We start from the raw sequence: 21,573 nt of genomic DNA, 5'->3' as shown, positions 1-21,573 counted from the left end.
GACCGGTCCTTATGTAAGCACCTGGTCTGGTCTGGTCTGTACCCTCAGACCAGACCAGACCAGACCATTCCGATCACTGGTCAGACCAACGACCGCTAAGTTTTGTCCTGGCGCTAAGGTCGGTAGATAAAGCCTGATCATGACCATACACTCGTTCATTGTCTGCTTGCCTGTCATCCTAAAATTCCCTTATTTCTTTCCCCTCCGCCGTAGGCTTCCGAGCTATTACAATAGAGAGAATGAACCAGGTAAATTTTTATTATGTTCTCACACGTGAATGAATCTAAAGCTATGCGTAGAAAAACGACTGCGATACCTGCGACGCACTCGCAATTTGCCTGCGAGACCTTTCAACTCAAGTTACGTACGAGAAACGTACAGCGATGGCAATAGAATCGAAACACACCCGGAGCCACATCAATTTTAATATCTATCGAGCAACTATGCATCGGGAGAGAAGGCAGTTGCTCCAAGCGCTCAGGAAATTGGAACGCCGCACTATTGAGATGAGCGAGATGATCAGTCTGCTGAGGCTGGAGAATCATCAGAAAGAGAAACAAATTGTGCATCTGTCGGCTGTCATCAAGGATAAAGAACAAATAGCCGATCATGTTCAATGTGCTTCGGTACTTATTCAGCTGCATAGCTGTGTGCTGTAAATAATGATTTGTCAATAATAGTCACACGTTAGCTGGTTGTTATATTATTGGCTCCATCCCGTTCGGTCTCCAGAGCTCTTTGCCGCATACCTAGCCCCCCTACGCGGCACGACCATCAACCGCTAAAAAATATCCTTGCACCATAAGCGCCGAGGCCACCCGCAATACAGAACCGTTACCGGCTGAAGAGCTCTCCTCATTGCCTAGACAGTTAGGTGCTAGTTTAGTGACTTACCGGTATCATGGATATGTAGGCGATACCGCAATTAACGCCGCGGGATGTTTCGGAGACATAAGCGCTTATTTGTGGTGAATTGCCCCTAGCTAAGGGTAGAATTAACATAAATACAGTTAACACTGCCGAATATCCGGTTATATGTGGCAGCCATGAGTTCACGACGTTCCGAAAGGAACGATACACCCGGTGAGAACCTTTGAACACTGCCTACCCAGGTGGATAGCCTAATCATAGACACTAGCTGATGAGCGAAATTAGCATTTACTGTACAGACAACACCCGAGCAATTAGAGAGCGAATCAGTCATCAAATTTGCTAGCGAGCGGGATGACGATACGCCGAAGGCCGCGGTTCCCTCACAATCGCTGTTTGGGGTCGTGATCTCGCCAGGCTCCGAGCCACTCCCATCACCATGGCTTAACTCTTCCGCTCGGGTCGATGCACTACAAAGTGCCTCAAATGTCCCCAACGAAACCGATCAACAATCCCTCCCAAGCACCTTCGTGCTTCAGCCTGCACCCGCTAGTATGCATCGGTATCTCAATACCATGCAATCTGAGCTACACCGGCTTAGCGCACCGCCATCATCGTCCCATCGCCAAACGCTACGTAACCGCCGAGAGGTCTTATTCAAAGAAGCCTTAAAAGAAAGCATTGTTTCGACAAAGGCTAGCATAGCTTTACGTGCTACTATAGCCGAAGAAGTCAAAGCAAGCGTCGAGGGTCTCCTCACGAGCCAAGAGAAAGACCCACAGCACACTATCAAGACTATGCGGTTGCGGAGCAAGGGCTACTGGTCCAAAATTCACCAGGATATCCATCGTGCCAATTTAGACCTCAAGACGCTTGGAGAACGTCAGCGCTTAGATCAACTATACTCCACGAGAGATATAGAGCGGGTTTTGTTCTTTTGGGCTGTTTATCAAGAGGTTCTGTCATACGGAGACATTGCTTATGAGCTATCTCTGCCACTTGGTATACTGCCTTTGTGGATCATGCGTTACGTAGAACATGTCTAGCTAAACTTAGATTATTTTATACAGCCTTAATGTCTAAGTAGGTAATCTCTTGAGTTTCCTCTCTATACGTGCGTTGAATAGCTGCTCTAAGATGTTCGATGTTGTTAAAAGCTGCGGTGCGTAAGCGTGTATAGTCATCGCTTTTATATCACCTTCCATAACAGGAGACATGGTTAAAACCGGTCCATTCACTACCGTACCCTTCTTCTCCTCTGTCCTACCGCCACGAAAGTCGGCAAGTCGCAAGAGATTTATCCGCTCTCGACGAAAACAGACCCCACAATAGTAAGCGTTAGTCTAGACATACCCGTGGACACTAAGGAAGAAGCGCGCTTGGAGCGAAGGTTCCACAATAGTGTGCTGAGAAATATTGCCGACATTAGTTCGCCAAGACTACGCCACTGACCAGCTACTGCGAGGTTCTTGTCCGCGCCGCGAAAACGAAACCAACTCGTCACCGGAGACAGCCGACATACCCACCTACACTACTACGCCTCTTACGAAATCATAACTATCTAAATGAATATTATGCAACATCGACCGCGCCGCAAAAGTCTCCTAACATCTTCGAGGAAGGTACTAACCCTTCCAGTGTGCAATTCGTCTCGTTACGAGGTACTCTCGTTCATGCATGCAGTCTACCGGCATTAGACGCCCGTCGAACCCTGCAGCAGCTCGCAGTTCGCCTCGCTTCGCTTACTCTACCCCACAGCCGATGCAGGTAGTTATTTAGACGCCCGCCCAATAGTTCACAGTTCGCCTCGCTACTCTTGCCTAGCTGAGCACGTTAAGCTTGCGCCGTACACGCGTTGCATATTGAGTTCCTTGACTGCGCCATACGCGCGTTGCAGATCGACGGCTTGAGCTCATGTTCCCTGCGGGATGCATCAACATGGCCTAACACGCATGGTGAGGTACATGCGTTGCAAACCAAGACGCCAACTGGAAGGTGGACAGCATGTTAGCCTCTAAGATGCACAATTTCACCGCGGCATTAGTTTCTTGAGGTAATTCTAACCAATAATATTGATTTCTGTGGGAAAACAAATGCTACCGTCGCAATCTGCTCCCTAATGTTGCTTAGCGCGAGTTGACACGAATCCTCCGACCATCCACTTCCTCAAGCAGCGCCAGGACGGCCCAATATTTGTCAGATATCTCAACGCAAATGCGATGACCACGTTCCCTGTCTGTACTGTAAACCCGGCCATCTCCCCCTACCACAAAGTCGCGAATGACGAGGTCCTCTAGAAGGGAGCCGCGACGACAAAACGTCGGCTTACGCTTGAATAGCAGTGGCTCACATGCCGCGCATCCATCGACATGGCTTTCGAATATGTTCATACGCAAGTATTCTAGCCTCGTAGGCTTTCTTGACACTGATCTGACTACGGGCTTTGCCCATCGGATGTGTGGAGAGTAGGGAGGAGGCATCTCAAAGCGGGTGGAGAGCGGATAAGTATTCTAAACTGGTGCGCTCTTTATATGCATATATAGTCCTATGAAACTACAGAAGACAGAAATGCGAACTCAACCAAATACAAGATACAGAAACCCCTACACAGATCCCAGTATACTGGGTTACTCCATCTGGTCCTGATTTTCGACTTTGGGCTGTTTTGGGACTTCCCCCTCTTCTGGGCAAGCTAACTCGCACGGGGCGCTTGTATTGTTCAAAAAGCTGATCACTTGTTGTAACCAACCGCTGATAGCATCCACATCTTTACGTAGGCTCTGGGCTGCGTTCGCTGCTTGTGCGACCTCTCTGATCTATGTTAGCATCCACATAGCAGAACTCCCTAGATAACTAACTGGTCGAGCTTTTCGATTCTCATCTGATAATCATTCTGCAGCTGCCAGATAGAAATAAAGACCTTATCGAGATCTTTGCGAATTGTATCAAAAGTAGCCTCTTGTGCAACACCGCTCAGATCATGGTAGATAGGAGCCTGTTCGTGGGGTAGCGCATTATGGAGCTGATCTTGCGGTATCGTTTGTTCGAGATAGTAATTTGGCTGTGGGAGATAATTTGTAGTGAGGAAAAGAGGTTGTTCAGAGAAGATATCCAAGTTAACATCGAAATCCTGATGTTCGGTCGTGGGATGTGGTAAGAACGGGCTTGTCGTTGGGTCAAAGTTGAAAATTTCATCCCAAGCCTGATTTTGAGCAATCGGTTCGGAGGATTGTGTGTTTGCCATGATATGATGCGTAATCTGGTGTTGAATTCGATTGAGTTTACTGTGAGCTAGGAACGATATGTGGTGCATGCACTCTTAGATATAGATTTTCACTAGAAGGCGGAGCAAGGATTTAAGCGCTGAAAGAGATTTAATTAGACAAGGATTGGCGAACTAGTGTTGCATATTTCCGAGCAGACACGAGGTACTGTGCCACCTCACGACTTAACCGCCGCGGCGTGCCAGAGGGCGAAGCACTCAAGCGACACTAACTCTAGAAACGGCAATAGGATGCCATAATTCGGCTCGCTCTCAATGAATCGATGCTATGATCATAAGCATGATAGACAAAGTATCAGAAGCAGATACTTACAGGCTTCTCAAGTTTAGCACTTGCGGGTACATTCGCATTAAACATATTATCGAGAAAGTCGACAAGCAATTTATAGCCACTCCACTTCCCTCCGTTGTCTAGACCAAATGTCTTATTAGATTCTCGCAGACGACGTATCTCTACCAGATCCCGTAGTTCTTTCTTTGGTGTACCGTTCATACATTGGAGCACTACTATCCCTAGACACTCTAGGTCACGGTTAGGCGTGCTCTCAGTTGTCACCTGTATGGACTCTTCAAAGTTGGCTAATAAAGTCAGATAAGATGCTCTTGAGGGCAATAATAATTTAGCTTTCTCACATAGCAGTGGTCTTCCCGTAGAACAAAACCTTATCGTAGCTGTTGAGATAAGATTGTGTATGATTCCGAATTTAGCTATGTGCTTTATGGCAAGAAATATCTATCAAACTTAGCTAAATGTTGCGGAGCACATATATTTAGTTATATTTACCGAGCTTGCGATCATACGAATATGCGGCTCTTCGAGGCGTGTGTGAACGTTGAGAACTTCTTCAAGTGTGTATCGAGAATACTCTAACTGGAGGAACAACGAGGACTCGGTTTCGAAAGCCTGTCTGATAGTTGAAACATGGGGATGGTCTGAAAGTTTCTTCATCTTCTCGAGCTCGTCTCGACCGGCCTGAATGGTCATCTCCTTGACCAGAACCAACTGGCTCTTGTAAACGCAGATAGACCACACGTACTTCCCTTGCACTAAGTTTCCTTGTCGTACTAACGTTTTCCATGGGCTGTCGTGAATTTCTCGGTGAGCTGTAGAGATTTGCTGACTCTTTTCGAGAGCTTTTTGCAGTAGTGCTGCTTTTGTTGGTACTTGGGGCCTTGGGTGCCGTTGAAACGCTTCTTCAATAGCCTTCGTTGCCATGCTTGTTGTTTCGTCCTTCAGCATCCATAGGCACTGTTATGCTACGGTGTGGCTCTGCCATACAAGAAAGCAGTTCCCCGTTAAACTGCAATATGTTCCGGAAAACGGGGACTGGGGACGGACTACCGAAAGTGGGTCTCCCGTTGTGGCTGTGTTCCCTAGTAACAGTTTTCGAGCAATACCTGCACTGGATTTTGGTAAAGTCTGCAACAGATGCACATAAAAGCACTTGCCTGGCACCATCAATTGTCCATCAAACCTTTCATTCTAACCCCCACTACTACCGGTTCCACCAACCGAGCATACACCATGGACGCGGTAGAAGTTACTTGGCCTACACTACTCGCGGCTCGCCAGCAAAATGATGCAGCCAATCAGCTTTCCAACAATGTGCACACACCCGCGCCACTTGAAGCACCAGTCAATCATGCCGCGCCACAGGATACGGCGATCAATCAGGCCACACCACTAGAAGCACCGGTCAATTACAACATGCCATTTGGACAGCCAAACCTCTATCTACAGCTATCGCAAATCTTGGAATGGGAGATATGGAATCACAATCAAACGCGTGCTGCGCTCTGCACAGAGCTTGCTCGTCGCGCCGAGACCGAAACTGAGATACACATGAAAGGCCAAGAACTCGAAAGATGGAAAGAATCTTGTCACATAGTATATACTGCGCTGGATGAGCACAGAGCAGAAAATGCGAGCCTTAAGCTTGACGTTGGGGCTCTAACAGCTGAGTTGCGTCATCGTCGGGAATTACAGGTGCGACGCCCATTATATTAATTTCTGTTAGCTCAGCTAACTTGACTACAGCCTCAGCCGAAGGTGGAATGCTCAACGCCGCACCTCGCACCAGACTATGACGGCGGAAGAGATCTTGAAAAGCTACATGAGCCCCAATTGTCAGAAGACGAACACACAAGCTCTTGGCGACTCGGTTTCATTCGAGACATTGATGATCACTTCAATGGGTCTGCAACGAGTAGCTGGACTTGCTAGTATGCTTGCTACATCTCGTGTATCCAAGTAAACCTTGTCCTTTTGTATATATAAGAATAAAAACGCGTGCCATATGTTTCATACTATAAATAAAAAAAATGTAACTAAATGAGTGCTTTGGCATAACCTTCCACACAGTACATCAAGGGGTCCAGTCCATGTCTCCTTCGTCATCGTCACCAATGTTGCCCATCATCATAGGGTCCTGGTCTCGCAGCCCTCGTGACCAGCTGTAAAGAAGGTCCAGGCGCTTGCCAAATTGCTTTACACGCTTTCCCACATCCTTCTTGTCCGTTTGGCAACGGGCCATACTAAACACAACTTGCCATGCTCGGCGCAAATGGCGGACTTTTTCGCGAGAAATGCTATGTCCTTGGAAATGTGTTTCAGCGGTGCACATCTTCTTTTGGAAACTGCGCATGCTCTTTGATGCCCTTATCTCTGGAACACTGTAAAGCTCTATCCAGAGAGCTTGCACGGTGCTCCACGTCTTCTCAACCTGGTCTATCCTCTTCTCAATAGCTTCTCGCCAATCAATCATGCCAAGACGTTGCGCTTTAGGAGGAGAGCGACGAAGTGAGAGTCGACCGCCTCTCTCGGGTCCCGGAGAGTAACTTGCGCCTTCTGAATAGCCTCCTTCAGCACTCGTGTCTGCCGCGCGCATTTGCTCTTGATCATCTTCTTCTTCATCCTCTTCTTTCTCCTCTTTCTCCTCTTCCTCCTCTTCCGCTTCTTCCTCCTCGTCCTCATCGTCCTCATCGTCCTCATCTTCCTCATCTTCATCCTGCTCAGTGTCACCGCCAAATGCATAGATCAACAAGTCAAATTCTCCATCTGCGTTATGTTGTTCTATATCTTCATCCATGACATCGTCGATCAGGATCGGTGCTTCGCGAGTGCCGACTTGAGCGGGAGACACTACAGGAACACTCACACGGCTACCCTGATGTGCCGTCTGCTTGATCCTGATCGCTGGATGATTTTTCTTCTCTCCATTCTTGATAGAAATGCTAGATCTAGCGCCTTCAGTGTTGTTGGTAGCATTCTTTGTTGGCACGGGACTGCCCGTAAAGTCATTCGTATGCGGTTGAGGGTGTTCCATATCTAGAACAGCTGACTGAATTGACTGAACCTTCTTTTCTTCCAAAGATACAGCACCTGCTTGTTCGCTTAGGGGTTCGCTCAGCGGATCTTCCTCATCTGGTAAGGCAGTGTCGCATAGATCTTTGCTTAACTCTGAAACTGATGCTCTGCCGGTGAGAGTATTGTCTGTTGCTACCGATAGTTGCCCGAGTGCACATTTGGGTGATTCAGAGGCATCTTTTCGTCCAACGGTGGTTTCAACATCGCTAGCTGTGACGTCCGCCGAAGCATGTCCACCTGGGGCCGAAGTAGCTGTAAGCTCAGAGGTGACCCGTGTCGTTGCTGAACAAGGAATACCGTCACTGATGGACTCTCCAATCATTGCAGAAGATGGTGCAATAACAGCTTCAGGGGCAACTTGAAATGTCGTGAAAATATTGGACATGGCTAGTGTTGGTGGAGCAGATGCGGCTGAGATACCCAATAATGTTTGAGCTGCCTCTATGTCGCTTGAAGGATTTGTGGCCGGAGTGTATGGTGGGATGTCAAGGACTGTAGATATCGTCGATAGGGCGATCACAGGCTCGTTCGTCGAGTTCTCAACCTGCAAATTTCCATCGTGAGAATAAATCATCTACTTATTATTAGCACAGGCAAAATTCATTACAGGATACCCCAGGGTGTTTTCTCACCGCTACGTAGTTGTCGATGTCGGCATTTACAGACGCGAGCCATGTCGGATCGCAGATATCGTCAGTATCGAAGCTTTGGAGTGCCTGGTCAATGAATCCGGTATAGTCCTCCATAGTGTAGAACTAGTTCAAGTAAGTGATGTTGGCAACTGAGCGAGACGGGTGTGCAGTATTTATACATATCATAAGTTCTTTTTATAGTCGTACATAGGCCGCAGCGTAAAATTTCATCTTACCTTATCTGGAGAAAGGCCGAGTACCAAGTGGACTCCCTGACATGTATTGGCTCTGAGAAGGTCTTGTGAGGCAGAATTACTGCCACGTAAAAGACTTTTAGCCGCTATGGGGTTCGTGGGACTGCCAAGGAGGTGTGCTCTGGAGCTCAACGCTCCGATCCATCCATCACATGTCTCAGTCATCTCAAGGCATACATGTGTCTCCGCATGGATATCTTGCCGTTTTGGTAGCTGTCAGAGTTGTCACTCTGCATAAGCTCGAGGCTCTGCACGATGCCGCCGGCCTTCCTGGCCCAAGTAGCACTATCTTGTGATTCACAAGGCAGACACAGCACGTCTCTGCATGAATATCTTGCCGCTGTGGTAGCTGTCAGACTTTTCACTCTGCATAAGCTCAAGGCTCTGCACGATACCGCCGGCCTTCCTGGCCCAAGTAGCACTATCTTGTGGTTCACAAGGCGGAAAAAGCACTTCTTCGCATGAACATCTTGCCGCTGTGCTAACTCCTAGGCATTAGAGTTGTCACTCTGCATATGCTCAAGGCTCTGCTCAATCTCACTGGCATGATTGGACGATGTAGCACGAAGTAAAGGTACTCAGGTAGCATCCACGGAGCTATGAGACTGAAGTGGATCTCTGCATGATAGCTCTGCCGTAATGATGTTCCCATTATGTCGATCCGTCTTCCAACATGGATACTCTAGCCATAAATTTGTGCCTCAATTGCCTTATCACGACCTTGGGACATCATCAAGGCGGACTCACACCTTGGCATGATCTATGGTTGGCTCTGCTGCTGCAGTGTGACATCGTGATACCCATTTATGGGATGAATTTCAGGCAGTTCTAGGGGGCTAGTAATTTTGGGAACTCCGATGAGACTCTTCACACTATTGGATACTTAGGTATAGTGTCGAACATGGGGCAACCTCAGAGAGGGCGCTGCATGCTGAGCTATGACGGTCTAAAGATAGATGAATCCACTCAAGAAGTTAATATTCGATCTTGCTCATCTATATAAAGTCGTGGCACCCACTTACATTACCGAGTCACCAAACGTAACGAAAGCAAATTTGAATGATGAGCATTACCCCCTACGACAGGAATTCTAGTCCTCAGAGACCTATGTAAGTGACAATCTTCCAAGATTAGCTTGCGTTGACAATGACTAACGTGCGACTAGCGAGTGTGTTCCCGTGGACATATTCTTTAAGCCCAAATGGGATGCTCAAGAACGATCAGCTATCTTTGTTCCCGGTTTCCCTGTAGTAGCAAAGACCGAAAACCTTCAAGAACAAAAAGAAGGCCTTCTGGCACCAAGCTTATATGGCAAGCTCGAGCGTCCGCACACTTCTCATAAGACGACTAGCCCTGTATCGGACCTTCGGAAAACACTGCTGCCAGCATCATCACCTGGCAGAGCACGATCGTTTATCCCAGCTGTTGAGGAATTGCTTTCTAAAGTTTCCGAACCACTTCCCCAAATTTCGCCAACTTCGTCGCCGGAGCATGTCACATATACAAACAACCAAAATGGCCAAGCGACAGAGACCGCCTTACGGCCAAGATTAGCACCACGTTCACTCGTATGGATGCAAGGCATTCATGATCCCAGTATCCGATCTATAACGACCGCATCCGTGGTTGCTGTAGCGCTTAGCCGGAAGCAGATATTCTGTCGTGTTCAATTTCAGCAACAGACTATACCAGCCCATAAGATACTTTCTCTTGCAGCCGAACTCGCTCAGCCTCTGGAATCCATCATCTTTTCTCTGGATACCACCACAGAAGACCTGCCTTATAAGGTCCATGGAAACTTCGAAGCAATACTGCGCCAAGCAAATGAGAGACAAGCTCTAATTTTGGTGCGTTGGAAAGATCAACGTGTAAGCTTAGATCAAATGCGAGCTCTAGGGGGGATTTCCCTTGTTTATTCATTTCTGTGGTCTCGTCTATATTCATCCACGCGGTTTCTCGCGTATACATGGTTCCAAAACACAGTAGTGTTGTTGAGGCAGCCAATCATGTCTGTCGTATGGTTTACTTTGTTTCTCATTCTTTCCACACTATACTACGCTTGACTTGGTAGCATATGATGGGCCTCCATAGCGCCATCACGAATCTGATTCGATTTCCGTACACCTTGACGTCTTCTCCACATGATGTAAATAATCAAAATTACGCAAGCTAAAAGTATAGCTATAACCACACCAATAATAATTGCAGAGTTGTATCTTGGGCTCGAGTTTCTACTAGGTGTAGTTCCGGTCTTGGCTTGGGTAGTCATCTTGCTACCAATCCTTGACTGCTAGGTGGTGTTAGCGCGATCTCCGCATTACGTCATTTCTACTTACCATGTGTCTTTAGTATTCTTAAATAAGCTAAGATGGCCCCCCTATGGATCGTTTCTGTTTCGTGTGATTGTACTGAGGGAACTAAATATTTTCACTATCTGAGCAAATACGGCTTCCTACTGCTTCTTTATAGTTGCTCGTCAATGCTATTTTAAACTATTGTGTCCATTTCAAGTTAACGGGGTTCTGGATACGGTGTTTCTGGATACAGTGTTCTGGTCTACCTTGGATACCGGTAACTGCTTTGCCGCCTCTAAGTTATCAAGACATTCCTTTAGGGGGTTTGGCCACATGGACCGTTAGTGACTGGCGTGCTACAGTAGACATGGTCAACTTTCATAATCGTCCACAGATGGTTGTGGCTCCACTACAAAGATTTGCACCGGTGCCTACCTGCCGGGACGCACGGTGTAACGGGACATATTTTCATCCGGACCCTCGGATTGTCTCTAGTGTTCTTGAATACAAACAAGTACGATGCGCATCTATTCTACAGCTCTCCTTCTCCTAGCACATCAGCCTCCGACGCCAAAATGCGCGTCGTTAGTCACGCTGTCGCCCGTTCTGTTAATGCTGTTAATTGACTCTCCTATAACGCCCTTTGTTCATTCGCGACAGTACATGTATTCGAAAGGCTCTGTAGGCTAGAAAGAAAGCTAAGATAGCAAGGATTAAGACTACAGGTTCAAAAGGTCAATTCAAAGCGGAGCATGTGCATCCCAGCATTTTCTCCGCACAAACAGCAAGATCGAAACGTTTCTACAGACGCGCTGTGGCGAAGAACTACAGCTTTGAGCACTCCGCCCTAGGCAGCTCTTATTTCCGACTTTGTAGGATGCTGTTGTTCTAGTAGTGCACGCGCGCGTCGCATATAGCCACACTTCATACCCGCGCCTAGCATAGATCCATTGTCGCTTTGCGTGGATTCGCTCTAGTGATTGAATTTAAGGTTCTTCGCGAAAATCCTCGTAATACACGCTATTGCTACATAGCTAGATACGTTTAGAAGCCACACTTACCTTATAAGATCTAAAACATCTAGCTCTAAGATCTACATTACATTGAGCGGTAACATCACGGATTTCCGTCACTACATTCCGCTCGCCAGCTATTCAGCGTGTCAAACGACGACTGTGTGTAGGGATGTTGCTCGCCAAGGACCTGCTGACGCGATTGGAAGCATTTTTCTATTAGTGCAAGAGCCTCCACGTGACGAGCTTGTGACTGTAGCATGAAGGCGAGATTGTGCATGCTGTTCAGCGTAGAGGGATGGTCCGCTCCTAGCTTCGTCTTGCGAGTCTCCATCACTTGCACATTCAGCTTCTCGGCGTCGTTCCATCGGCCTTGGTTCCAGTATGTCAATGCTAGGTTGGCCATGCTGTTCAGCGTAGAGGGATGATCCGCTCCCAGCTTCGTCTTGCGAGTCTCCATCACTTGCACCTCCAGCTTCTCAGCGTCGTCCCATCGGCCTTGGTTCCTGTATGTCGACGCCAGATTGGCCATGCTGTTCAGCGTAGAGGGATGGCCCGCTCCTAGCTTCGTCTTGCGAGTCTCCATCACTTGCACATTCAGCTTCTCGGCGTCGTTCCATCGGCCTTGGTTCCAGTATGTCGATGCTAAGTTGGCTATGCTGGTCAGCGTGTCGGGATGGTCCGCTCCTAGCTTCGTCTTGCGCGTCTCCATCACTTGCACGAATAGCTCTTCCGCCTCCTCATAACGTCCGTCACTATGTAGAGTCATAGCACATTTCCATGCGAGATGTAATCTTTCATTATCGTCTTCGTTCATCTGGCTGTGCGAGAGAGCGTATTGGGCATGTGGGAGGAGTCGTCTCCACTTGCTTCTGTTACTATGATTATCGTCCGGGAACACACGAAGTAGCTGTGTGATAGTGCACTGAGTCCATTGTTTAAGTCCCTGCGCTTGCAGCTGCTTGCGTAGAGCTCGATGGACTAGTCGATGAACATCGAGTGCAGACTCAGCAGGTCGCCTGGTGACGAGCGCATACTTGTCTACAGAGATGTCAACAAGCAAGTCAAGCTGGCTTGATTCTTATCGATTGCAGATCACAGACAATATAGAGGCTCGTGCACAGTGGCACGTCCCAGAGAATGGTCTGTGATCTGCAATCGATAAGAATCAAGCCAGCTTGACTTGCTTGTTGACATCTCTGCTTGTCTAGTACTCTAATAGCGTCTTCTCTTGCTTGCGGCGAGGCTGCCTCTAGAAGATCGAGCGAGATATCTTTTCGTTCTACGCATGCAACAAGAAATAGATAATCTGCAGCAAGCGCATTATCGCGCCTGATCTCATATATAGAGAGAAACAGTGTAGCAGCTACAGGATCTTTCACACCAGCACCTTGTAGCTTACCCTCAGACAGGTCGCCGCTGTGCTCGATAGCAAGTTTTTTATGATCGTCCAGTCGTGATCGATACTCCTGCACCGTCATACCGCTAGCCTTTGTACAGGCCGCTGCTTGCATGACTGCTAGAGGAAGATATGATAGCGCTCTTAGCAAGTGCTCAGCTTCCTGCTGCTCAGTGTTCGCAAGTGGCCTCGCTAAGCGGACTTGCAGCATCTTCAGTGCCGCATCTAGTGTCAGCTCTCGCAGCGATATGATGTTTTGTGGAGCTAGCGCTCGAGCTGTGTCGGTGTTGGTTGTTGTGAAGATGACAGAACATAGCTTAGACTGCGGCAGACAATTGGCTAAGTCTGCGGCTTCTGTCGTGGACGAGCCGCTAGATTGCAGAGTGATGTGCTCTGTGTTGTCGAAGATTAGCAAGCAGTGCCGCGCACTAATCTCTACTACACAGCGTTTTACAAGCTGCTTTATGTCGGCCTGATCATCGTCCCAGCCTGCAATATTGAGCTTCTGCGCAACACTTGCATACGACTGGTAGAGACTGACTTCATTGCTCGCATCCATCCAGAGGACCGAGCAGTTCTTATTCTTCTGCCTTGTTCTGTGTGCAACCTCGAGCGCGAGCTGCGTCTTGCCAGTTCCGCCTGGCCCAACTATGGCTAGTGTAGTAGTGGTGTGTTCGTTGCTGAAGAGCTTAGCTTCTAGCTCGGCAAGCTGCGACTCTCGGCCTACGAAGCGGGGATTTTGTCACGGTTTGGTGATGGGACGATGCCTATCTGAGACTAGCGCTGTTTATGGTCACTCACCTACATAAACTTTCCATAGCTTGTACAATACAACCTCAGTCAATCCTCAACTTCTTCCCTATGCGTACGGTTCACCCACTCCAACAGTTATGAGCCCGGCTGCATCCTGATTGTACTCATTTCCCGATTACCGCGTCCCTCATAGCGCACGATTACTAGGCCCCTCATAGCCGCACGATTACCGCGTCCCTCATAGCGCACGATTACTAGGCCCCTCATAGCCGCACGATTACCCCGCGTCCACCACAGCGCTCGATTACTAGGCCCCTCATAGCCGCACGATTACCCCGCGTCCACCACAGCGCTCGATTACCCCGCGTCCACTATAACGCACGATTGCTACGTCTGTTCTACGCACACAATGGCTACAGGATCAGCAGTAACTCGAGTTACTGTTATCCTTAATACACCAGATGACTGGTTCAACTGGATCTTTCTCTGCAGAGACTTCGCGAAGGATCACAAGATCTGGCAATACGTCAATCCAGATACACCAAAGGAGAGCCTGCCTGACCTAGAGGCTGCCAATCCTAAGCCTCAGCTCACCGACTATAAGGCTAGAGCTTCCAAGCTCTCTGATCTATCCACTGAGGATCGTGATTCCTACCGATGGGAGGTTGAACAATGGAGACTCGACGAGATCACGCTGCAGAAACAAGAGAGAGCTCTGGTGCAGCTAAATACAGAGATCACTAGGTCTATCGCCACGCGTCATCTCTACCTAATACAGGATCTCCCTACTGTGTACGATCGACTTGTCGCTCTCAAGAAGCAATTCTGTCCTTCTACAGCCGATCGGAGTCGCGACTTGATAGCAAGATACACCAATCTGAAGACCGCTCCACGCAACCTAAAGAAACTCGATGAATGGATGGCTGACTGGATACACATCACTTCTCAATGCCAATCGATCAACCTACCAGAGACAACTAGCTACAGGCCTCAGGAGGATTTCCTGATTGCCTGCCAAGCTCACTATCCAAACTACGCTGCTACCTGCCTCGATCAGATATACGAACACGAGATAAACGGTACAAATCTACTCAGCTTGCCCGCCTACGTCGAAAAGATGACGAAGTACATCCGCCGAGCTGCCCAGACCACTGCCACTGAGTCAAGTGTGCTATCTACCTCAGCTGCTAAGCTTGGGATTGCAAACCTACCTTGTGTTTGTGGGCTGTCACACGCTTTACCCGACTGCTGGATACTCAATCCACTTCACCCAGGTCGACCAAAAGACTGGACACCAGCACCTATTGGAGTCCGCAAGGTTGAACAAGCTCAAAAGGATCCTAAGATTTCGAAGCAAATAAAGGACGCCCTAAATGAATGGGCTTCACGTCAACAGTATAGAGACAAGATTCAGGTAGATGACGGCCAACCACCTAGTGGTGGTACATCATTCGTGGTTCATCTGCTGGATACAGGTCAGTTATCACCAACTCACTGACTTGGTGACAACTGGGGGGTGTGTCACGGTTTGGTGATGGGACGATGCCTATCTGAGACTAGCGCTGTTTATGGTCACTCACCTACATAAACTTTCCATAGCTTGTACAATACAACCTCAGTCAATCCTCAACTTCTTCCCTATGCGTACGGTTCACCCACTCCAACAGGTATCTAGCGTTTCGAATTTTCCAACGGAGGGCGTCTCGCTCGCTTTCTGTCGTACATGCCTCAGAGGCGTGCTGATAAGAGCTAGTACTCATGATGTACAAGCAAGATGTAGTCTACCTCACTGGGTAAAGCGCCTAAAGTAACAAGTGTTATATAGATATGGAATATCTATGTAGAAAAGTCTGGTGACAACTAAAGGTCTACCTTTGTATTAAAGCGCTTCGGGTCAAGGTACTTGTTCGCGAATAAAATTCTGTTGTGCGCATGAGACCACCTGGTTAGCAAGATATAGATTACTGGCATACTGTTTCCTGTTGATGCTGTGGAGATCTGTATGCACACTGATGGGGCTGTGCTAGTGCCGAACCTTAGTCCCGGTGTTAGGTCTCCGCAGACGGAAACCTGACGCCTTGCGCGCGCTTAAATCTGGTGTGATAGGTTACCGCATCTGGAAATTGTGGGCCGAATTTTTTTGAACGCGTTGGCTCTAATTATGTCCGCCAGTCCCTTCGTTCTGGCACTGCGGGATCCTGTAGAGGCGACAAAAGCGGCAGACTCAGTGTTGGATAGCACTTTGGACGTAGCTAGGACAAGAAACATAGGGTCTATAATACAGCTTCTTGCAACAGCATGCTATAATTATATAGACACATTCTCAAACCAACGTTGCTACAAAATTTTACATTCAAACCATCATGACTATTGTATTAGCCTATCGTCGAATCATTCGCGTGACCGCGTCGACTCAACGGAAGCTTTGCGATAAGCTTTTTCGGAGGAGTACAATGCGAAGATACAACACGCTGTCAAGCACTGATTCTTGGGATTATCGAGGTACAATGCCCGTGGATATTAAGGGATAAAACAGGCTAACAGAGATATAGATATAGGCATCTAGAGATGTACAATGTAGAAGACAAATAAAACCATCTACCATCATATATGCTCGCTTCAATGCATCATGTCCTTCTTTCACTTTCCTGAAACATCTCAACCATTATATGCCGGCTCGCCGCTGGTGATTGCCACGTTTATGACTTTCTCGTGAGCCTAGGCCGGTCAGCTATGATCTTGCAGAGGTGCTAGAAGCATACACTAGGCTCGAATGCTAATCGAGAAGCCGGGTCGACCGAGTTGTACACATAGAACCGACCATCAATCCGAATCTTCATATACACTTCGGCTTCTGCTTTCTGGCAGAGTTGACTTGCTTTGCGGAGTAGGGTGTTGAATCGGCATTGATTATTCGGAGCTGGTAGGTATGCTTTAGGTACTTTCGCGGGGATCTGTAAACAAAATTAGCTTTGTCAAGAACTAGAGGAAGGTTCTAGTACAAGGTGCATGACCTTGCTGTTATCCGCTCTGGCCTCGCCTAGGTCTTTAGCCGTATCTGGGTGTTGTGGACAAGTACATGGTTCAGGCGGAAGACCGTTTAGCAACCTAAGGATGTCGTGCGCTTGGGACTCAAGTTGTTGGCGAAGAGATAATGTTGTAGACGGAGTTTTGTCGAGCTCTGCGAGGATATCGTGGAGTTGTGATTCGAGGAAGCCTCGGTGGGCTTGTTTGTCTGGCTCGGGAAGTTGCTGGCATAGGTCGGAAAATCGGGGGGACTTAGAGGGGTCATATTTAAGACGAGGTTGCGGATGCAATAGCTCGGGGTAGCCGTCAGACTGTGCTTGTTGCTCTGTATGAAGCGGAGGTGGCAAGGCTAGTGGAGAAGGAGACCGCGATAGCACGGGTGAGGGCAATGGTGTTGGGGAACGGTTCATGCGCCTCCTAAGCTTGGCGAGGCGACGCTCAGACCACTCGGATTCCTTAGGCGAAGCCATGCTACGAGTGTGTGGTTGTTTTTAATTAACAAACTTAGGATATTCATGTTCGCGATACGATGCTATTTATGCATTGACTATAACTACTGGATTGTGTTGCACGATCCTGTATTCTGTAAACCGTTGCCAGTATACATACCTACCGAAGTAGTGGTACCGCCAATCCCGCTCTAAGCGCCGAAGTCACACAAGCCCTGCATTCCACGGTTACCGCGCCCCATGGATCTTTATCCCTGCAACTCATTATCGCAGTCCTGCAACCCGCTGTTCATGTCACTCGTGCTATCCTCCATGTCATCTAGGTCCTCCGGCATTTTCCGCTTTCCCGTGGCTCTGCGAGGTCCGAAAGGTGGCATGCCGTGGACATCTTCGGCATGGCTCCAAAACTCCGCTTCAGAGTCCAGGCTGCTCTGGCAGTGTGGATGTGGGCATTCAGATAAAGGTGGTAGTTGTGCCAGATGCTTTTTCATATGTTTATGCAGGTTAAAAGCGCTATCGAACTGGGCGAAGCGGACTTGCAATGGCGCATCAGTGTCGCCAAGGCACAGCAGGCAATGTGCAGCGACCACTACTACGCTACCAAGGCGTATAAGCCCGCAGAAGTTCGTAAGCTCTGGGAGGTGTTGGAGTCTAATATGCTGTTCCCATTGCTGGTTAGATCGGCACCACCCGTCGTGCTCGAAGCAATAGTGCATCTTTGTAAGTATCGTCCATTCGTTGGGGACTTGATGCTTATCTGACACATGGTAGGCAAGCTCTTCGTAACTACCAAAGGTCTGATAGCAAGCGTTCCAGAGGCACTGGTGGGATTGCATGTCTTTGAGGTGCCTTGTCATATGGAGAGAGTTTGTGCCGCAAGACTTGTTACGGAAGCTGTTGTTGCAGTCGTGCCACGCACAGCGGTTGATGAAATCGAATTGTCTGATCATATGTTGACGCGCCCCTTGAATATGCTGCTTGCGAGCACAGCTAAGCAAATGTTCGTTCATACGGTCTGGTCTTGATCTATCGGAGTCAGTTCTGTTCCCTTCCAACGAAGTAATACTACGTACTTGCCAGTGAATTGGTATCCACACACACTGCAGCAATTATCCTTTGTCGGTCCAGCGGATGCGTATACATATCGCTCTTTCTTCGGGTGAGCTAGTTTTATCATCGGCTGAAGGATGTCACCAATTGGAATCTCGATCCTGCTAGCCGCGCCGCTGTATGGCGTGACTTTGCTCGCAGAGTAGTTGTACATCAATTTTGCGATAGCCTCCCGTTCTGGTTCAAATTTCCACAGCGCCTTGAGATAGCGCGACGGAGAGCGTAAAGGATTCGACCCTGTATTTTGAGAATCTGAAGCTGCTTGATGAGTTGGTGTGACTGCGCATGGAGGAGCCAATAGCTTCCCATCAAAGAAGTCTCCGCGCTGCTTACGGTATGCAACCGTTCTTGATTGGCGGCGTAATGCATACTCTTGGCTTGGAGTACGTTCTGGAAGAGTAATGACCGGGCTATCAGTTAAATCCGCGTTCCTACTTGGACGATCCGTAAGTTGAGATCCAGGTGGCATAGGTGCTAGTAGGTTTCGTTTTGACATCATAGAGGTGTTTTCGTCGATAAGTTCTGACTTTTGCTCTCTCCCATGGACCATGGATTGACTATCCACCCCAACGATACCAGATATATAATACATTACTGTATCATCGTTGGTATGACCCATTAATAGTCTCCTCTGGGCAGGTGTAGCTGTCTCTGCAAAATAGTCAGCTAAGCTCAAGGTATCGCATTGTATAGGTTGCTTCTTACTTTCTACTGCTTTGGCATAAGCCCTGCGAAAGCAGTATGCACTCAGCCTATCTTCATATCCAGCTCGCTGCCCGATTCCCTTTAGCATGTTGTTGAAGCAGTTGTATGTGAGGATCTCGTTGTCCGAGACTATGCCATTGGGGTTGATGCTTCGCAATATCGGCCTTTGTTTTGCTTCTGACTTGTAGCGATATTTGTACAATGAGCTTCCTGGTGGTAACTCTTTTGCTTCGATGTCCTCAAAGGATTCACAACCATCAAAGACGCCATCTGCTAGGGCCAAGGCTAGGAAATAAGTAACTGGACACATAGATCGCATTTCTGCTTCTTCGTATAAAAGCATGATAGGGCTTCGCTATCTAGTCAGCTCTCCTGTACAAATGCTACTGTAATAGATTATGCTTACGAATGCTTTTTGTTGTTTCGATGGCCCTTGCGATTGCGTAACCGTAGGTGGAGAAGGTACCCTGTGTATGTGCCGTTTTGGTATCGGACTAGATCGATATCCCCATAAAGGAGTCCTTCGTTGCTGTGCTTCCATGCTCCTGACTCAATGAACTCACCCGGGCGGCTGCCTAATAGAGTCATAAGTACGACTGAGAACGCCAGCTGTAGGCGTGCTCGTGGATGTGGATGTTGATATTCATCGCACATCCACATAAACTGGATCAGGTCCTCTGCTACGGGCAAAGGAGCAATTGCTTTTGTGTAAGCGCCAGTTGCAAGCTCATCTTTCTGCACGAGGTCCTTCTGAATGAATGTTTCGAGCTCCTTGTTCTGTAATGCACTATACTGGTAGCCAGTATAAAGCTTAATGGCTCGTTTGAGCGATGATAACCGGTTGCGAATTGTTGTATCCGTGATGTTCTCTTCCAGCTGCCCTGTCCTTGTTGCTGCAAGCCAACGAAGGAAAAGCTGGATTCGAAACACTGTTGGCGCTGATTCAATCGTAGCGCTTTTGGGCTCTTGTAAAACTGATTCAGTGAAGCTATAATATGAGCGAAGGTAATTTTATCATAAGTTTAAATACTTACTCTGCCCATAGAGACATTGTATACTCGTGCGCCTTAAAGCTTGACGGGATCATCATGTTTTTGATATCATCGGCTGTAAGCGGAGCAGGTGCTTTCTCCTGATGAACAAGAGAGCGTAGATGTGAAAGATCGACCTTAGATTTTTTCTTAGGAGGAGCCATATTGATGCTAGGAGGGAAAGAAACTCGACGGTATGAGAGAGTGAAGATTGTGGAAAGGAGGCGGGTTATCGCCAAAAACTTGACAGCCACCAGTGTCAGAATAGCACACACTAAGCTCCATAGCGCATACATTTCCCAGTGCTCAATGCCCGTTAATAGTCTGAAGTGGGCTGTGGTGGGCGCTGTGCCGTAAACTGACAACAGGATCGCGATGACCGAAAACGGTTACTATACCAGTCAATTGACCTGGAAACGGTACAACGAGAATTGACGGATCGCGAGGGAGAACTAGTTCTCAGTGTCCTATGGTCGTATGTGAGGTAAATCAAACTTTCATTTAATATAAAGTGTTTTGTTGAACTACAAAAAGGCCGATTTTCCTGCAGTTGTAGCATGAAGGTATATATAGTGGATAGTCTGACATGTTTAATAAGTGATTCGGTTATAACGTGTTGACAGCTGCGCAGGACATCGAACACCAACTTTTCGAGTCGAGCAAAAGGTCTAGTTAACCTCTTTTCGTCTTAATTCCATTGAATGCCTTCCTAAAATTAGTTTCTAATGCCTGTTTTGTCTGCGCAGGCGTTGTGGCGGGCGCGCTAGACTGTTGTTGTAGTTAAACAGGAGTTGTTAACCTGTAAAATCTCTGCAATAACGTGTCTGTGCGCGTGATGCCCATAATCGCGTGCCACACCCCGCAACATCAACACCGCAACATCAACACCAATCCACCCTTACCACTTCAACCACCCATAACTCCACAACCATGAGTTGTATCAACGCTGCGATTGAAGCTATTGAATCGCGTGATCCCGGAGATATTATTATTATTATTATTATTATATTTCCATTAGAGTCCTGTATCAGTCGGTGACTATGTAGGACTTTGGCTAAGCCGTTCTATGTATGTTGTTCAATATGGAGTTTCTATAGGTCTTGTACAATTTGGAGGATAGTTGCGTAGTCCAATTTCCGAGCTAGTCTTCCGTTGGCGCGGGTGCTAAAGAGCAGTGTGGTGAACAGAAAGAGATGTAACAGCGAGCTCTTTGCGAAAAGAAATATTGTTTGTAGTTTTATACAGTGTCTGTCTGTTGTTTTGTGTAGGCGTCTGTATATAGGGATCTACAAGAGAGAGAATAGATCTATACAGCTATTGCCTAGTCGATGTTTTTGGGCGTTTTGGTGTAGGCGTCTGTATACAGGGATCTATTATAACTAACAA

General features: G+C 47.8%; 10 protein-coding genes across 10 annotated transcripts; 4 read left to right on the top strand and 6 right to left on the bottom strand.

Annotated features, from left to right (window-relative positions):
- Positions 1-1,046: 1,046 nt before the first annotated feature.
- PtrM4_046650 (uncharacterized protein) lies at positions 1,047-1,916 on the top strand (the record flags this gene model as incomplete). Its single annotated transcript, XM_066104678.1, has 2 exons — positions 1,047-1,083; positions 1,156-1,916. 2 exons carry the CDS (start codon positions 1,047-1,049, stop codon positions 1,914-1,916), a joined length of 798 nt encoding a protein of 265 aa, XP_065959242.1.
- Positions 1,917-3,497: 1,581 nt separating this feature from the next.
- Positions 3,498-4,114, bottom strand: PtrM4_046640 (uncharacterized protein; the record flags this gene model as incomplete). Its single annotated transcript, XM_066104677.1, has 2 exons — positions 3,498-3,681; positions 3,729-4,114. The coding sequence occupies 2 exons, from the start codon at positions 4,112-4,114 to the stop codon at positions 3,498-3,500; spliced, it is 570 nt and encodes a 189-aa protein (XP_065959241.1).
- Positions 4,115-4,311: 197 nt separating this feature from the next.
- On the bottom strand, positions 4,312-5,369 carry PtrM4_046630 (Pkinase domain containing protein; the record flags this gene model as incomplete). The annotated part of the gene is made up of 3 exons (XM_066104676.1): positions 4,312-4,419; positions 4,467-4,732; positions 4,955-5,369. The coding sequence occupies 3 exons, from the start codon at positions 5,367-5,369 to the stop codon at positions 4,312-4,314; spliced, it is 789 nt and encodes a 262-aa protein (XP_065959240.1).
- A 309-nt stretch (positions 5,370-5,678) lies between these two features.
- On the top strand, positions 5,679-6,377 carry PtrM4_046620 (uncharacterized protein; the record flags this gene model as incomplete). Its single annotated transcript, XM_001942199.2, has 2 exons — positions 5,679-6,140; positions 6,192-6,377. The coding sequence occupies 2 exons, from the start codon at positions 5,679-5,681 to the stop codon at positions 6,375-6,377; spliced, it is 648 nt and encodes a 215-aa protein (XP_001942234.2).
- A 142-nt stretch (positions 6,378-6,519) lies between these two features.
- Positions 6,520-8,266, bottom strand: PtrM4_046610 (Prothymosin multi-domain protein; the record flags this gene model as incomplete). The annotated part of the gene is made up of 2 exons (XM_001942198.2): positions 6,520-8,094; positions 8,153-8,266. The coding sequence occupies 2 exons, from the start codon at positions 8,264-8,266 to the stop codon at positions 6,520-6,522; spliced, it is 1,689 nt and encodes a 562-aa protein (XP_001942233.2).
- A 1,202-nt stretch (positions 8,267-9,468) lies between these two features.
- PtrM4_046600 (uncharacterized protein) lies at positions 9,469-10,302 on the top strand (the record flags this gene model as incomplete). Its single annotated transcript, XM_066104675.1, has 3 exons — positions 9,469-9,515; positions 9,572-10,253; positions 10,297-10,302. 3 exons carry the CDS (start codon positions 9,469-9,471, stop codon positions 10,300-10,302), a joined length of 735 nt encoding a protein of 244 aa, XP_065959239.1.
- A 1,514-nt stretch (positions 10,303-11,816) lies between these two features.
- Positions 11,817-13,671, bottom strand: PtrM4_046590 (kinesin light chain 1; the record flags this gene model as incomplete). Its single annotated transcript, XM_066104674.1, has 2 exons — positions 11,817-12,754; positions 12,813-13,671. 2 exons carry the CDS (start codon positions 13,669-13,671, stop codon positions 11,817-11,819), a joined length of 1,797 nt encoding a protein of 598 aa, XP_065959238.1.
- Positions 13,672-14,274: 603 nt separating this feature from the next.
- On the top strand, positions 14,275-15,363 carry PtrM4_046580 (uncharacterized protein; the record flags this gene model as incomplete). The annotated part of the gene is made up of 1 exon (XM_066104673.1): positions 14,275-15,363. One exon carries the CDS (start codon positions 14,275-14,277, stop codon positions 15,361-15,363), a length of 1,089 nt encoding a protein of 362 aa, XP_065959237.1.
- Positions 15,364-16,523: 1,160 nt separating this feature from the next.
- Positions 16,524-17,362, bottom strand: PtrM4_046570 (uncharacterized protein; the record flags this gene model as incomplete). The annotated part of the gene is made up of 3 exons (XM_066104672.1): positions 16,524-16,583; positions 16,628-16,819; positions 16,868-17,362. 3 exons carry the CDS (start codon positions 17,360-17,362, stop codon positions 16,524-16,526), a joined length of 747 nt encoding a protein of 248 aa, XP_065959236.1.
- Positions 17,363-17,589: 227 nt separating this feature from the next.
- Positions 17,590-20,351, bottom strand: PtrM4_046560 (DUF3435 domain containing protein; the record flags this gene model as incomplete). The annotated part of the gene is made up of 5 exons (XM_066104671.1): positions 17,590-18,367; positions 18,415-19,102; positions 19,157-19,506; positions 19,563-20,144; positions 20,191-20,351. 5 exons carry the CDS (start codon positions 20,349-20,351, stop codon positions 17,590-17,592), a joined length of 2,559 nt encoding a protein of 852 aa, XP_065959235.1.
- Between the last annotated feature and the right edge of the window lie 1,222 nt (positions 20,352-21,573).

The sequence above is a fragment of the Pyrenophora tritici-repentis genome, chromosome 10, assembly GCF_003171515.1.
Source record: "Pyrenophora tritici-repentis strain M4 chromosome 10, whole genome shotgun sequence".
Classification (NCBI taxonomy): Eukaryota; Fungi; Ascomycota; class Dothideomycetes; order Pleosporales; family Pleosporaceae; genus Pyrenophora; species Pyrenophora tritici-repentis.
Note: the sequence above shows the minus strand (reverse complement) of the source record. Positions and strands in the feature narration are given on the sequence as shown.